Source organism: Prionailurus bengalensis, chromosome B3, assembly GCF_016509475.1.
Source record: "Prionailurus bengalensis isolate Pbe53 chromosome B3, Fcat_Pben_1.1_paternal_pri, whole genome shotgun sequence".
In the NCBI taxonomy this organism is placed as follows: Eukaryota; Metazoa; Chordata; class Mammalia; order Carnivora; family Felidae; genus Prionailurus; species Prionailurus bengalensis.
In genome coordinates this window covers 5,318,936-5,335,256 of record NC_057355.1, presented here as the reverse complement: position 1 = coordinate 5,335,256, position 16,321 = coordinate 5,318,936, and the positions used below count along the sequence as shown (strand labels likewise).

At 47.2% G+C, this 16,321-nt stretch overlaps 1 protein-coding gene across 1 annotated transcript in view; it reads right to left on the bottom strand.

Moving 5' to 3' along the window:
• The window catches only part of CRTC3 (CREB regulated transcription coactivator 3), a 100,734-nt gene that overhangs the window by 79,009 nt on the left and 5,404 nt on the right, over positions 1–16,321 (bottom strand). Inside the window, exon 2 of the mRNA XM_043553896.1 lies at positions 10,772–10,870. Coding sequence (XP_043409831.1) covers positions 10,772–10,870 — 99 coding nt within the window. The remainder of the gene's footprint in view (positions 1–10,771; positions 10,871–16,321) is intronic.

The following is a 16,321-nucleotide window of genomic DNA, read 5'->3' as shown; positions in this document are numbered from 1 at the left end:
CTATCTTGTCATATCTGCTGGTATTGGGATAAAAGGGTATTGTTTCATGGCTGGTAGAGAGCATGCTGTACCCAAGAGCAGCACTGGCTAAGGTTTATGACCTTGGGAACAAAACTGCCTCTCACTTTTAACTTTGGAGCTGATGACTGTGCCACAGAAGCCACGGGGCTGTGACGAACAGGTTGGTGAGTGGCTTGGGAAGGAATCACTTATCTCTACATCCTTAGCTCACTCCAGCTCCCAAATCCCTTGGTGTCTCCTCCGTGCCCCCCGTTATCTACAGGTAAACATGACTGTCCCTATTTTCCACGTGAACAAGCAGGCTGAGAGAGGTTGAGGACGTGCCCAGGGTCACAGCCCAGCACGCAGGCCCCTCCCGCCACCGGAGCCTTCTCCTGGGGAGCACCCAGTGGAGGCAGAGGCCGGCGGGCGGCCCCATTCACGCCTCGTGTCGCTGCCAAAGCTCCAGGGGGCAAAAGAACCGATGAGGGACCCTCAGGAACTACGAGGCGCTGGGGGCTGAAGGCAGACACAGACAGACTGTCTAAAGAAGGAGAGGCGGTACAAGGGGCAGCGTCGAGGCTTCCGTGGACACCCCCTCATCTGTGACTCAAGACCTCACCCTACGTGGACCACTCACGGCCGAGGCCAGGCGGCCTGCCTGGGGGGAGGGGCGGTGGCCCCGTGCAGGCCACCAGCCCTCAGGACACAAAGCTGGTTTCCTGCACCTCAAACAGAACGTGTTCTATTTCCGCCCCCGTAGCAGGTACTTAAGAAATACGTGCTGAACTTATTTACCATTTATCGGCCTGTCAGTTAACGAGAAGTGAAAAGGAAGAGTAGTGAACGCCTCTCTTGGAGGGGAGAGGGGACAGGAGAACACAAAGCCGTCCCGGGTGGGTCTATTTGTTTACTTTGAGGGAGAGAGATCAAGCAGGGGAGGGGCAGTGAGAGAGGGAGAAGGAGAGAGAACCCCAAGCAGGCTCCATGCTGTCAGCACAGAACCCGACCCGGGGATCGAACCCACAAACCATGAGATCACAACCTGAGCCGAAATCAAGAGTGGGACGCTTACGAGACCGGACCACCAGGCGCCCCCGCAAGCATCCTCTTTTGAAACGCATGTGCCTCTGAGACTCAGAGGAGGCTGAGTTTGTTTTGGTATGCAACTTAATCAGAATGCTTTTCTTACGATCCAAGTAAGCACTTGAGTCAGGACACAGAAATCTGACTGGCTGGTGAAGGGAAGGAGGGCGGGAGGATGGTTCTGAAGCTGGGCTGGGAGGGGAAGGGGAAGCCTGGGCTGGGCTGGGCCGAGACTGGGGCCCAGAGCTCAGCGTGAGGACACTCCCACCACCCCGGCAGCCACCAGCCATGGGGCTGTGTGACCGAGAAACTGGACTCTGAATGTTATCTCATCTTCATTAATTGAAAGGTAAAGAGCCACCATACCTGGAGAGCGTGGGCCCTGGGGGTGTGGGGAGAGGAAGTAAGAAGAGGTCTGAACAAAAAGAGTAGAAAGCCGTAAGTACAAACTTCCTCCTTCAAAAGTGCCCCTAAGCACTACTTGTGTCAATGACCGACGGGAGCTTTGGACACCAGTTTCCAAAGCCCTTCTGCTTTCATTCTGCATTCATCGAATCCTTGTACCAACTCTTATCAAGTGACTGTCATTACCATCACAGGGTTCAGGGAATTGTATGATGTGCCTAGGGGGACTCGGGGACGGTGGTCTGCAGCCCCTCCAGAGCTTTCAAGGTGGCATCGAGGAACCTCAGCTCTTCCCTTCGGAACGAAGGACTACAAGATGTGCACCTACCCGTCCCGCCCTCCGCTATCTGCGAGGAGACTCAGCATCAATCCGTCTTATTTCACCACCTAGCTTCTCACCTGCTTGGAGTTCAGCTCCGGAGGCTGGGAGAGTCCCTCGTGCCATGGGGTGGGCAGGCAGAGCTCAGTGCTCCATGCAAACCCGCTTCTGCCCCCCTGGGTCCTCTCAGGCCCTCACAGCCTTCAGTGTGGAGGACAAGAGCCAGCAGAGCTGAGAGCTGAGTCTGGCTGTAGAAAGTGATGGTGTTTCAGATGCTACATGCTGACGCCTATACCCTACTTATGGTATTACTCTGAAATTCCAAGAAGCGGCTCTCGAGGTCTGGAATTCAAATACGTGGACAGGACTGGATTTTCTACATGAGGACACAGGAGGATTCAAAAGCTGCTACAAGACTGCTAAAGGGAGCGATGCAAAGGTTTCAAATAACTCCCTGTCTGCCTGTCCAAACTAATACCAAGTTACTGAAACACTGTCCACAATTTCATTTGGATACATTCTACAGATTCAGAAAACCAGCCATAGGAAGTTGAGGCAACCATTTCTTTTTTATATTTAATACAAGCTTATAAATAAGTATAAATCATCTCAGGCCAACAGCTCTTCACATGGGATCAAGATACATGCAAATATGACTGTTTAATATGATTGAAATCTTCCCTAATGGAAGTGTTTAAAAAAATTTTTTTTTAACGTTTATTTATTTTTGAGGCAGAGAGAGACAGAGCATGAACAGGGGAGGGTCAGAGAGAGAGGGAGACACAGAATCTGAAACAGGCTCCAGGCTCCGAGCTGTCAGCACAGAGCCCTACGCGGGGCTTGAACTCACAGACCATGAGATCGTGACCTGAGGCGAAGTCGGACGCTCAACCGACTGAGCCACCCAGGCGCCCCCCTAATGGAAGTGTTTTAAGAAAGTGAACCTGGTCACGATCTCATGGTCCTTGAGTTCGAGCCCCACGTCAGGCTCTGGGCTGATGGCTCAGAGCCTGGAGCCTGTTTCCGATTCTGTGTCTCCCTCTCTCTCTGCCCCTCCCCCGTTCATGCTCTGTCTCTCTCTGTCCCAAAAATAAATAAATGTTGAAAAAAAAAATTAAAAAAAAAAAAAAAAAAAGAAAGTGAACCTGGGGCACGTAGGTGGCTCAGTCGGTTGAGCGTCCGACTTCAGCTCAGGTCATGATCTCACGGTTCAGGGGTTCGAGCCCTGCAATGGGCTCTGTGCTGACAGCTCAGAGCCTGGAACCTGCCTCGGATTCTGTGTCTCCCTCTCTCTCTGCCCCTCACCCGCTCATCCTCTGTTCCTCTTGCTCTCTCTCAAAAGTAAATAAACATTAAAAAACAGAAAAGCAAAAACTCCTAGAAAAATGAGATGAGCCCCCAGACAACAATAGCCCCAAAGGGTTTTGTGAAGATTAAATTATCTAGGCAGAGTTTAATGAAGTGTATGGTCCAGAGCATACCCTCAATAAATGCTGGCTATTATCAACAGTATTTTTGGACTAAGATTACTACTAATGTTTTCCATTTGTTGGAATTTGATAATAGTATCTTTTGCCAGTCATTTTTTTTTTTAAAGAATCTTATAAAAATTAGAAAAGAAAGCCTTAAAAATGGAACTAAGAGCCAAAGAGTGTTTAAGTTCTGGTCTTCTCCCACACTTACTGTGCACATTCTGGGCCTCATTATATGCTCTCACATGGGCAGCAGGCCTCAAGAAAATCACCAGCGCGGACCTGGCCTTCCACATCTCTCCTGCCACGCGGCATGGCTTTCTCCCTTTGGCTACCAGATTGTTCCCTAAATTAGCTAGAACTTACAGACCCTCAGTTATCAACAAGATGACGCAATTTTGTTAAAATGTAGTGATCAGGAACGTAAAAAGCGCCATGAGTTTTTAGTGATACAGTTTGAAAGGACGAGGCAGGTTGCATGGAGGCTGGGAGAGGCTATAACTACGCCCGGATAGCCAGCTCTCTCTCTGCAGCTGCCTGACAATCGGGCCACACACCAGCAGGTGCCTTAGCTGTGAGGCAGGCTAGGCTGGCTCAAGGCTGAAGTATGGCTGGCTCTCCCCTAACCCGGAGACACATCCCGAGCCTTCAGAGATGCCACCTCCTTCTCTCTGCCCTCAGTGCACAGACGACAGGCCCTGCCCAGAGCTGTAACTCTAGCCAGCCCCCCACCCCCCGACTGATGGCCCACCCCTCGCTGAGGATCATCAGAAGGCAGCCTGAGAAGCTAGGTTTGCTTTACTCATCTGATAAGTTTCTGTCCCCTGCAAAAGGGCCCAATGGGCTAAAGGAAAAGAATGTGCTTTTAGATCTTCCATTAGGACAGAAAATTGGTCTGTCACCAATATTAAAATAGTACTGTGGTTACCAAACTAATGCAGTGAAGGTCAAGTAAAAAAATGGATGTGAAAACATTTGGGAAACTCCAAAGTGATCTATAAACATAAGAGGGAGAGGACTGTGTCTAAATAAATAATTATAAGCAACTTAACTTGAATCAAAATCTGTGCTTCTGTACCGCGTTTATGGATTGGGAGACTCATTATTATTGAGACGTCACTTCCCCCCTCCCCCCAACCTGCTATACAGATCGCATGCAATCCCGTCTAAAATCGCAGCAGGCTTTCTTTGTAGAAATCGACACACTGACTCTGAAGTTGTGTGGATAAAAGAACTACAATAAACCACACAACACTGGGGGAAAAAAAAAAAACCACCCTTGTAGGAGTCTCACTACCTGATTCCAAGCCTGCCTGTAAAGGTAAGGCTTTCAATCCAGACGATGTGTGGTATGGGGGTGCCTGGGTGGCGCAGTCGGTTGAGCGTCCGACTTCGGCTCAGGTCATGATCTCACGGTTTGGGAGTTCAAGCCCCGTGTCGGGCTCTGTGCCGACGGCTCGGAGCCTGGAGCCTCCTCGGATTCTGTGTCTCCCCCTCTCTCTGGCCCTCCCCCACTCATGCTCTGTCTCTCTCTCAAAAATAAAAACATTAAAAAAAAAAACAAAAAGAGTGTGGTATGAGGATCCCACTTATACACGGAATCTTAAAAAGGGGAAGGAGGGGATAAGATGGGTAAAGGAGCTCAAGGGGTATAAATTTCTAGTTGTAAAATAAAGTCATGAAGACATGATGTACAGCATGGTGACTACAGTTAATAAAACTGTATTGCTGATTTGAAGGTTGCTAAAGAGAGTAAATCTTAATTTCTCATTATAAAAAAAATTTTGTTTCTGTTTGGTGACAGAAATGAACTAGTCTTACTGTAGTGATCATTTTACAACACATACATATATCAAATCACTACATTCTACTCCTAAAACTAATATAACGCTACATGTCAATTATACCTCAATTTTTTAAGAACACGTGGTATTAGGGGCCTGGCTGGCTCAGTCAGTAGAGCATGCAACTCTTGATCGTGGGGCTGTGGGTTCAAGCCCCATACTGGGCGTAGAGATTACTCAAAAATAAAATCTTTACAGTATTAATTTTTTAAAAAGTATGGCATTAGCAAAATGAGGAATATGAAGATGAATGGAACAGAAGATAGAGTCTAGAAACAGAGACCCACACATATATGGTCCATCGATTTTCAACAAAGATGCCAAGGCAATTCGATAGGGAAAGAAAAGTCTTCTCACAAATGATGCCGGCGCAATTCAACACCCACGGGCAAAGAGAGTGGTCTTCAACCGTACTTTGTACTATGTTAAAAAAAAAATTAACTTGAAATATCTAGGTGTACAACCCAAAACCATAACACTTCCAGAAGCACACACAGGGAAAACATCTTTGTGACCTTGAGTTAAGCAAATAATTCTTAGATAAGACACGAAAGGCATAAGTCATAAAACGACAGAACTGATAAACTGGACTTCATCAAAATTAAAAACTTCTGGGGCGCCTGGGGGGCTCGGTCGGTTAAGCGTCCAACTTCGGCTCAGGTCACGATCTCACAGTTCGCGGGTTCAAGCCCCGTGTTGGGCTCTGTGCTGACGGCTCAGAGCCTGGAGCCCGCTTTGGATTCTGTGTCTCCCTCTCTCTGCCCCTCCCCTGCTCGGCCTCTGCCTCTCTCTCAAAAACAAATAAACATTAAAAAAAAAAACAAAAAACAAACTTCTGCTTTTCAAGACTTTGTTGGGAAAAGAAGATAAGCCACAGACAGGGAGAAAATAGCTGCAAATGCGTATCTCCCAAGGAAACGGCATCCAAACACGAAGAACTCTCACAACTCAGTAATAGGGAAATGAGCAACTCAAGTTAAAAATTAGGCAAAAGTTTGGGGTGCCTGCGCGGCTCAGTTGGTTGAGCATCTGGCTTCAGCTCAGGTCGCGATCTTATGGTTGGCGAGTTCAAGCCCAGTGGCGGGCTCTGTGCTGTCAGCCCAGGGAGCCTTCTTCAGATCCTCTGTCCCCTCCTCTGTCTGCCCCTCCCCAGCTTGCACTCTGTCTCTCTCTCAAAAATAAACATTAAGAAATAATAAGAAGAAGATAGCACAACACATGCACTAGAACGACAAAAATCTTTTAAACTGAACTTCCATCACCTCACACCCATTAGGACGACCGCTATTAAACAAACAAACAAAAACAGAAAAGGACAAGTGTTGGCGAGGATGTGGACAAACTGGCCCCTCGTGTACTGCTGGGCAGAACGCAAAATGGTGCGGACACGGTGGAAAATGGTATGGCTGTTACTCAAGATATTTAAAATCCAATTACCATCTGATCCAGCAAGGTCACTTCTGAGGACACACCCGGAAGAAGTGAAATCAGGGTCTTTAAGGGACATTTTCACACCAATGTTCGCAGTGGCGTTATTCACAGTAGCCAAGAGGTAGAAGCAACCCGAATGTCCGTGACGGGTGAGCGGATAAACAAAACGTGTCTATACATACGATGGAATGCTACCGTGCCTTGAATAAGACGGAAGTCTTGTCACGTGCTACCATACGGATGAGCCTTGAGGACACCTGCTAAGTGAAATAAGCCAGTCGGGAGAAGACAAGTACTGTAGGATTCCACTGACACGAAGCGCCCGGAGCACTCAAATTCAGAGGCTGAAAGGACAGTGGTGGTTACGGGGGCCCCGGGGAGGAGGGAGTGGGCAGTGGTGGTTTAATGGGGACAGAGCTTCAGTTGTGTAACATGAAAACGTTCTGGAGATTGGCTGCACAACCATGTGAATATACTTGACACTGTATATATGACACTGTACTCGAACTGGACACTTAAAAATGGTTAAGATGGTAAATTTTATGTTGGGTTTTTCCCACAATCAAAAAACAACCCCCTGAAATATTGGAGTACGAAGTGCTGGAAAGCAGGGCAGAACCACTGGGGCTCTCTCTTGTACCTCCTGGTGGGAATGTGAAACAGCACAGGCGCGTTGTAAGACGGTTTGGCAGCTTCTTATAAGGTTGAAGCTGCACGTGCCATGTCACCCAGCAGTTCCACTCCTAGGTATTTACACAAAAACTATACGTGAATACCTTTATTCACAAGTGCCAAAGTGTGGAAATAATCCAAACGCCCGTTAACCGATGAGAGGATAACGGAACCCTAGCGCCCCCATATAATGGAATAGAAAGCAATAAAAAGGAATAAACTCCAGATAAACGCAATGCAGGGAGTTAATTATGTTCCCCTGAAAAGATATGCTCAAGCCCGAATCCCCAGTACCTGTGAATGTGATCTTATTTGGAAACAGAATCTTCGCAGATAAAATCAGACTACAATGGGATCATGCTGGATTAGAGTGGGCCCTTGATCCAGGGACTGGTGTCTTTAAAAGAGAAGGGGGAGGGAGCTTTGGACACAGAGACACCTACAAACAGGAAGGTCAGAGGGAAGGAGACAGAGGCTGGAGTGAGCAGCTGCAAGCCAAGGGACACCAAGGAACCAACAGAAGCTAGGAAGAGGCAAGGCAGGATTCTCCCCTGGAGCCTTCCGAGAGCAGGGCCCAACCGACCACCCTGATCTCAGACTTCCAGACTCAGAGACTAGACTTCTGCTGTCGTAAGCCCCCCAGCTCATGGCAGCTCTAGGAAACTCATTCATGCAACAATGTGGATGCTTCCCAAATGCGATCTGCTCAGCGAAAGAAGAGCTTGTAAAATTACACACTTTTGATTCCCTTTATAGGACACGCTGGGACAGGCTAAACGACAGAGCAGTGGTTTCCAGGGGCTGGAGGTGGGGGGTGGAGCCAGATTACAAAGGGACATGAAGGAACTTCTGGGGGATGATGGAACTCTTCTGTATCTTGACTACGGTGGTGATTATACAACACAGACCTGTATGCCTGAGACAGGCCAATCGTATTGTAGGCAAATTACACCTCAAAAAAGCTTACTTAAAAAAAAATCTGGGGGCACCTGGTTGGCACGTGACTCTTGATCTCCTGGCCATGAGTTCAAGCCCCACACTGGGTGTGGAGCCTACTTAAAACAAACCTGTTTTCTTTTGAAATCTGTATTCCTAGGATTCCTTTTTCTTCTCAATTTGTCAAGAATCCTGGGAAGAAGGCTCCTACTGGGCTAACCGGGGATGATACGGGCATCAAAGTAACTAATAGTTACGGACTAACCCACTGAATTAAAGAAGCCACAAAACTGGATATTCAGAAATAAATAAAAAGATGTAAGGAAGCCTGATAAGGAGGACATGGTATCTCCTCACAAAGCGTCTGTTCATTACAAAGGGAACGAGTAACTTTAATGCAAAGAGGCATGGGACAAACTCCACCTTAACTGATAGAAGTGAACACCATCAGTGGTAGGACGAAAGAAAATCACCCACTCAAGGGGACACAGTAACAGCATCATTCTGTGCCACTCCTGCCAAAGACACATAACCTGACTTGGATCACAAAGAAACATCAGACAAGCCCCAAATGAGGGACATGCTACGAAATTCCTGGCTAATGGTCTTCAAAAGTGGCCAGATCACAAAAGTCAAAAAAAAAAAACAACGTATTTTTAATGTCAAAGATAAAAGACTGACTGAAAAACCGTTCTAGACTGAAGGAGACTGAGGACAATAACTACACACATGTGATTCTGGACTGGATCCTTCTGCTAGGAAGGGCCGTAATAGGCCATGCAGTGAAACCACATGTGAACGGGGTCTATGGATCAGGCGGTAATAACATTCCACTGTTAATTTTCTGATTTTGATGGCTCTGTTTGGGTTATGAGTGACGACGTCCTTGCTTACAGGAAAATACACAGTGAAATACTCTGGGCTGATAGAGCATCAGGTTCACAACTTAGTCTCTCAAGGGGTAAAAAAAAGAAAATAAAAAAGTGCGGGCGCCTGGGTGGCTCCGTGGGTTGAATCTCGGACTTCGGCTCAGGTCATGATCTCACGGTTCATGAGTTTGAGCCCCGCATCGAGCTCTGTGCGGACAGCTCGGGGCCTGGAACCTGCTTCGGATTCTGTGTCTCCCTCTCCCTCTCTGCCCCTCCCCTGCTTGTGCACACACTCGCTCTCTCTCTCTATATATATATATCAAAAATAAAATAAAAACATGAAAAAAAATTTTTTTTGTTATTTGTACTGAACTTCCAATTTTTCTGTAAATTTGTGATTGTTTCAAAGCAATGAAAGTATCCAAAGAAAGAATCCTGAGAGGGTCAAGGGCTGTTAGTTCATCCCATTCATTCCCCTTTGCAACAGGGCAGGGGCAGGATGGGAAGTTCTATATTCCTCTTAAGTTGACTACAAAGTACCACAAAATCAGGATCTCAAACACAGCAAACCTCGACAAAGACGATTTCAGGAGCCAGAAATCCAGCATAAAGCAGAGATCTGCTTTATCTGGATACCGAATGATCCAGTAGGCCCATGTAGAAGAGCATGTGATCTATAGAGGCAGATCCCCAAATACAGGCAACACTACAGTGAGATTCCATATCAATATGGTAAAGACAAGACTCCAGTGTAATAAGGCACAAATACGGTCATATTATACTTTTTCTAATAACCATTATATTTAAGAACTCCTATTAGGACTCCCATTTGATCAAATGGAAGTCTCCATTTTAAAGAATACTTTTGCCTTATGGGACATCATCAAACCAGTGAGCCCGGCTTTTACAACAAAGAAAGACGACAGCACTTTGAAAATGGGAGTCGCTCAAATAAATCAACGTATGCTCTGTCTTAAAGTTTAGATCCCAACTTGAACACCAAATCTTAAATTGTCTAATTGGAACGACAGGCTTCTGGTTTCTCAGAGACTAGGGTACCTAAGTAATTCTCACTTGGATCTTAACAACAGCATCCCACACCACTGTCTGAAGTATCAATTCCACGTTGTTCTGTACAAGACTCTCCACTGGATATGAGTGATTGAAGCACCCTATGACCTCGCACTAATCTAAGTGCAAAAGACACCACGTATCTGTGCCTTAGATCCGTACCGTCCAAGACGGCCGAAAACCACCACATGAAAGCAGTGAACTATGGCGAGTCTGAACAGAGATGGGCTGTAAGCATACAGCACCCGCCAGATTCAAAGACCGATTTCAAAAAGAACGTGAGATATCTCCTTTGTGTTTGTTGTGCTGCTTCTATGTTGACGTGACATTTCTGATATACTGGTTAAATAACTAAGTCATTTAAACAATACTGAAATTAATGACACCTGTTTCTTGTTCTTTACCGTGGCTCCTAGAAAGGTTTGAATTACGCATGTGGCTCACAGCATGTCTCTACCGGACAGGGCAGCCTCAGACCGCTGGCCCGTGAGATAACACTATCTCATGCTGCAGGAACTAGGAAAAAGAATGGTCGACTTCCCAGAAGAACACTGAACTGCATCCTTCAAGATCTCATCTTTGTAAGGACAACCTCTATCTATCTTTTTTTTTTTTTTTTTTTTACACACTCGCTTCAGCCTGAAGAAAGGAAGTATCTGGAGGTACCTGGAACTCTGGCACGCTGCTCCGCAGCTGGCTCACGTTTGGTAAGGATCCTCCGTGGTACTGCGTAAGGCGGAGCTGCTGAAGCTTCTGAAATTGGACCTGGAAACAAAGAGATTTCAAGACGGGTGAGACAGGACAGCAAAGATCTGAGAGGAGCATCGACGTGCGGTGTTTTGTAGTAAAACGGTTCAAGAGTGAAAGTCTTGGTTTCGATTCCTCTTCTACCTTTTCCTACCTGAAATCTTCAGGTTTCCAGTGCTTTCTGATTCTTTTTAAATATTATTCCACTAAATTCCGCTAAAAAAATTCTTTTTTTTTTTAATGTTTATTTATTTTTGAGAGAGAGCAAGCCAGAGAGGGGCACACACAGAGGGGGGGGGGGGATCTGTGCCGACAGCAGAAGAGCTCAATGCGGAGCTCGAACCCACAAACTGTGAGATCATGGCCTGAGCTGAAGTTGGACGCTTAACCGACTGAACCACCCAGGTACCCCACTTTCCGGTTTTTGATTAGCCTATTTTGGGGGAAGAATTTACCCACGTTCCAAATGTCCCATGCACCGTGATAGTGAGGTCTCTGCAAGGCCTTTGAGTACGTGTGTAGGTGTGCAGGCACAATCTTTAACGGCAATAAAAGAATTTCTTAAAGGAAATCTAAGCCACACTCAGTGACTCTAACTCATTAGCTGTTTTCCCTTCTACATGTATAATAGCTGCACAGCGGTAATCATAGCCACAATCTTTCATGCCTACATCTTAACTTTTTTCTGTGATATTTAAAAAAAAATTTTTTTACATTTATCTATTTTTGAGAGACAGAGCATGAGCAGGGGAGGGGCAGAGAGAGAGGGAGACACAGAATCCGAACAGGCTCCAGGCTCCGAGGTGTTTGTTAGCACAGAGCCCGACGCGGGGCTCGAACTCACGAACCGCGAGACCATGACCTGAGCCGAAGTCGGCCGCTCAACCGACTGAGCCACCCAGGCACCCCTTTTCTGCGATATTAATCTTTTTGAACAGCCATATAGAATTTCTTCTTCTGCATCATTTCTTTAGAACACATGCCAAAGAGTGAGTACTAAGTCTCTGGGTATGGGCCTTTAGCTGGCTCTCGATACATAATGCCACAATGATTTCCCAAGGGGTGTACCCATGTATATGTGAGGAAACAGGTTATCACAAAGAAAACTCACTAACACTGAAGATCGTCATTAACTGGGGCAAAGATGAAGGCAAATTCGACAGCTATCAAATGGCACCCCACTGTTTTCACTTCCTTCTGCGAGCTCTTCCTTGCTTCATATCCAAAGGCAGTGAACTGGTTACAGTTCTTGGAAACCCCAAGGTGGTCCCATTTGGTCTTTAAGGTTCTGTTTCTAAAATAATAAATGACCTTTGAGGTTGTAGAACCCTCGGCACGTAGAATTCACATAGGGAAGAAACAGTAGGTGGGAACCCCCAAGCAGGTTTTTTACCCTTTCATTATTAGGCCCTTTGATAATAATGAAAAGAGCCAGATAAGAGCCCTTGCGATGAGCCAGATGCTGTCGTCAGGTGCTCTGCTCCTTTCATCCCTAACGCTCCCCACAACCACCAAGCTCGTATTATCCTGCTCTTACAGACCTGGAGACCCAGACTTAGGAAAGTTCACCATTTGCCTGAGGGCACACAGCTAGAAGAGGCCAAGCTATAGCTATCTCAAAACCCACATTTTTCTAGGTGCTGTGGTCCCTTCCATTGTTCATTTCTCTCGATGATCATACTATTTACAAGCTCAGAGAAAAGTGAAGTTTGATGGATCAAAAGCACCACTGGGGGGTCGCCGGGATGGCTCAGTCAGGTAAGAGTCTGGTTCTTGATTTTGGCTCAGGTCACGATCTCGCAATTTCATGAGTTCGAGCCCCGCGTCAGGCTCTGAGCTGACAGTGTGGAGCCCACTTGGGATTCTCTGTCTCCCTCTGTCTCCGCCCCTCCCCTGCTCGCTCACTCTCTTCTCTCTCTCTCTGAAAATAAATAAGATTAAAAAAAAAAAAAAAGCATCACTGGCCCTATGAAGCTCTCTGATTTTGTTTGGTTTTCATATTTATTATAAAAAATTTCAAATATATACAAAATAGAGATGGGTACAATGAAACCCCACCTATCCAGCTTCCACGATTATCTTATGTCCAGTCTTGATTTATCTTTGCCAGCTCCACTACCCGTGCCGCCCCTCACGGAAAGAAATCCAGACGTCGTATCGCTCCATATTTCAATATGCATCCCCAAAAGATAAAAGCCTGTATCTGGTTGGAAGTTTTAAAGGCATACAAAACCCCTTGGTGGCCTTAACTTCCTTAAACCCACAGTATCTGCCTTCTCAAACATACTGCACTGGGAAGCAGTTGCAATCTTTTCATCAAAACCCAGATCTGAGAGCCAAATATGAGGAGGAGGAAGGACATAGTGAGCCTTTTCCATCCATCAGCTGAGTTACAAGAATAAAGTCTCTGCTTTTGATCTTAACGTTCTCGAAACTCTTACCAGAAGCACGTGACTCTCTCTCCTTGATATTCTCTAGACAAAACTCTCGGACCCCTTGATCTAAAGCCTTTGATTCCTTCTTCCATCAATCCATCCACTTATTCGCTTACACAAAAACTTTTCACTGTGTGGGTCACCATGCCAGGCACTGTCCTACTAAGATGAACACATGCCAAAGTCCTTGCCTCCAGAGAGTTCTCACAAAGGCTTTGACTCTTACACGAAAGCCTTAGCACTGCGACAGGCTAAGTTCTGAATCTAGCTGGAGACCTGCCTTCCACTGAGCTGAAGGCCTTCTCACAGCCTCCCATGGGTGGGCTCCATCCCCAAGTGCCTATTCTAGGGTCTTCAGAGACTTGCGCCACAGTAAAGAGAGTACCGGGGTTGGAGTTGAAAGACCTGTGTGACCTGAAGCCCCCACTTGGCTGGGTAAATTATTCTGCTGTCTCCTTCACAGAGAGAAAAGAGAGGTGACGGGGGATAGAAAATGTAAAGCCACGGACAACCTCTCAAAGTATTATCATTGTTGACGTTCTCAACTACCTCCTAAACCCTTGAGTAACTTGACTATTTTCCTCTTTTGAAATATAGAGTCAGTGACCTAGAAAGAACCTTCGAGACGGTCTTCGACACCATAATGCTTACTAATAACGAAAGTGAGCACCAAAGAATGAGTAGCCTAAGGCAGAGGTCACAGACTGGCAGGCCAGAGGCCACGTTGAGCCTAGGGAGTTCTGGCTGACCCACAGGATACTGACCCACTCGATGCTTTAAACTTTCATTTTCCCATTGGAAGACTGTTTAAAAATCTGGATTCCCAACTTCTCTTGATTGGAAGATCAAACAACGCTGAGTGTACGTTCTTGCGTGGCCACAATGCATGCAGCTGAGAAGTGGCTGCTCCCCCCGCACAGGGCTTGGGTTATCCTGTTTGCCCAAGACCTCATGGCACCCTACCATTCCTCGACTGTGGCCCGAGATCGGCTACCACTTACCTCATTCCTGGCTCCTCCACTCCTTTTCCCTACATGCCTCACCCTGTAACTTAAGTCAGCGACCCTTAGCCTACAGTCACACACTTGGGTGGACTACCCTTCAATGTCTACATGAAATGAGATCCAAGTCTCCCAACAATCGATCCCAAACACAAGCCCAGCAGGCCTTTTTATAGAAACTGACAAAAGAATCCGAAAACTTATGGATGTGCAAATGACCAACCTACAGTAGTCAAAGCGATTTAAAAAAAGTTTTGTAATGTTTATTTCTGAGACAGAGAGAGACAGAGCATGGGCAGGGGAGGGGCAGAGACAGAGGGAGACACAGAATCCAAAGCAGGCTCTAGGCTCTGAGCTGTCAGCACAGAGCCCAATGCGGGGCTCGAACTCATGAAATGTGAGATCATGACTTGAGGCGAAGTCGGACGCTTAACCGACGGAGCCACCCAGGCACCCCAAAGCAATTTTTCAAAAGAGCAAAGTAGGGGCGCCTGGGTGGCTCCGTCAGTTATGCATCCTACCGCTCAGGTCACGATCTCACGGTTCGTGGGTTTGAGCCCCATGTCAGGCTCTGCGCTGATGGCTCAGAGCCCCGATCCTGCTTTGGATTCTGTGTGTGTGCACGTGTCTCTCTGCCCCTCCTTCACTCACGCTCTGTCTCTCTCTCTCTCTCTCAAAAATAAATGAACATTAAAAAAAATTTTTGTAAAGAGCAAAGTTGGAAGACTGAAGTTACCTCACTTCAAGACTCACTACAAAGCCGCAGTCACCCAGGCGGAGTGCTACTATCAAGAAGAGAGATGTGCGGGTCAACGACACAGAAGAGGGAGTCCGAAAACAGACCCACACGGTATCTGGCCAGTCGGATTTTTTTTTTTTCCCAGTTGATTTTTGACAAAAGGATCATGGCAGTTCAATGGGGAAAGTGTTTTCGACACAGGCTGCCAGTGCAATGACATCTCCGGATGGGGGACGAAAGCAGTCGAGGACACACTCAGCGGAGCGGCCACATCCAAACCCCAGCCCTGCCACTAACCAGCCGTGCAACCGCACCTCTCGAGCCTGCTTGCTCATCTGTAAAATAAAGGATATTCTGGATACGCACCCCATAGGGTCTTTGCGAAAACCATCCGAGATAACGAATGTAAAGGCGTCAGCACGGTCAGTACCTGGCAAACAGACAGCGCTCAATATTTAGCCCCAATCCAGTATGTCTAGTCTTTACTCCGCCTTAGAGGCCTCACTGCTTACAGAACACGTCCAATATTTGTTTGCTTTCAACACAAAGATGATTCTCCCCCAACATTCAAACTAAACGAGCGCTCCAGGCTGATGGGCTGTGTTTACCCTGCGGTGTGTCAAAACTACAAGTTGTCCTTCAAAGTCAACCTTCTGGAACAAGTCTGCAGGCCTCTTTCCTTCCGTTTGGTCCTCAGTGTCTCCCAGCCTCCTTTCCAACCAGCACCCCGTGAATGCAGGGCCCCTCGCCAAGATTACCAGCGACCGCCCCGCTTGACTGGACCAAACGACGCGTCCCTCATCATGTCAGACCGAGGCAGCAGCACCGGGCTCAGCTGGTTGACATTCTCGCTTTTCCCCCTCTGGCTGCTCTTCCGTCTTCTTTGCTGGCTCCCCTCCCCCACCTTCCCTTTAAGCTCCTTGGGCTTCTCTGGGCCTGTCCACGTCTCCCTCCACAGCAGGCCTCACAACCCCAAACGCCTGCAGGTGCCAAGTGCGGAAGAGAGGTGAAGCGGCAGGGGTCACTGGGAGGGGCACCGCAGGGAGCAGTGCGGATGGTGGCAAACTGAGGAGCACGTACGTCACATGCCCCTTCTGCTGGGGGAAGCCACTGCGGGCGGGGCTCCAGGCAGAAACGTAGGGGGAGTGTCATTAGATGATTTCATTTTTCAAAAGAAGCCAACATCCTGACTTTGATGTCAAATGCCAATATTCACTGTTGCTCCTGATTACTATTTTTTTTTAAAACACACTTGGGGGCACCCGGGTGGCTTGGTTGGCTAAGCATCCGACTT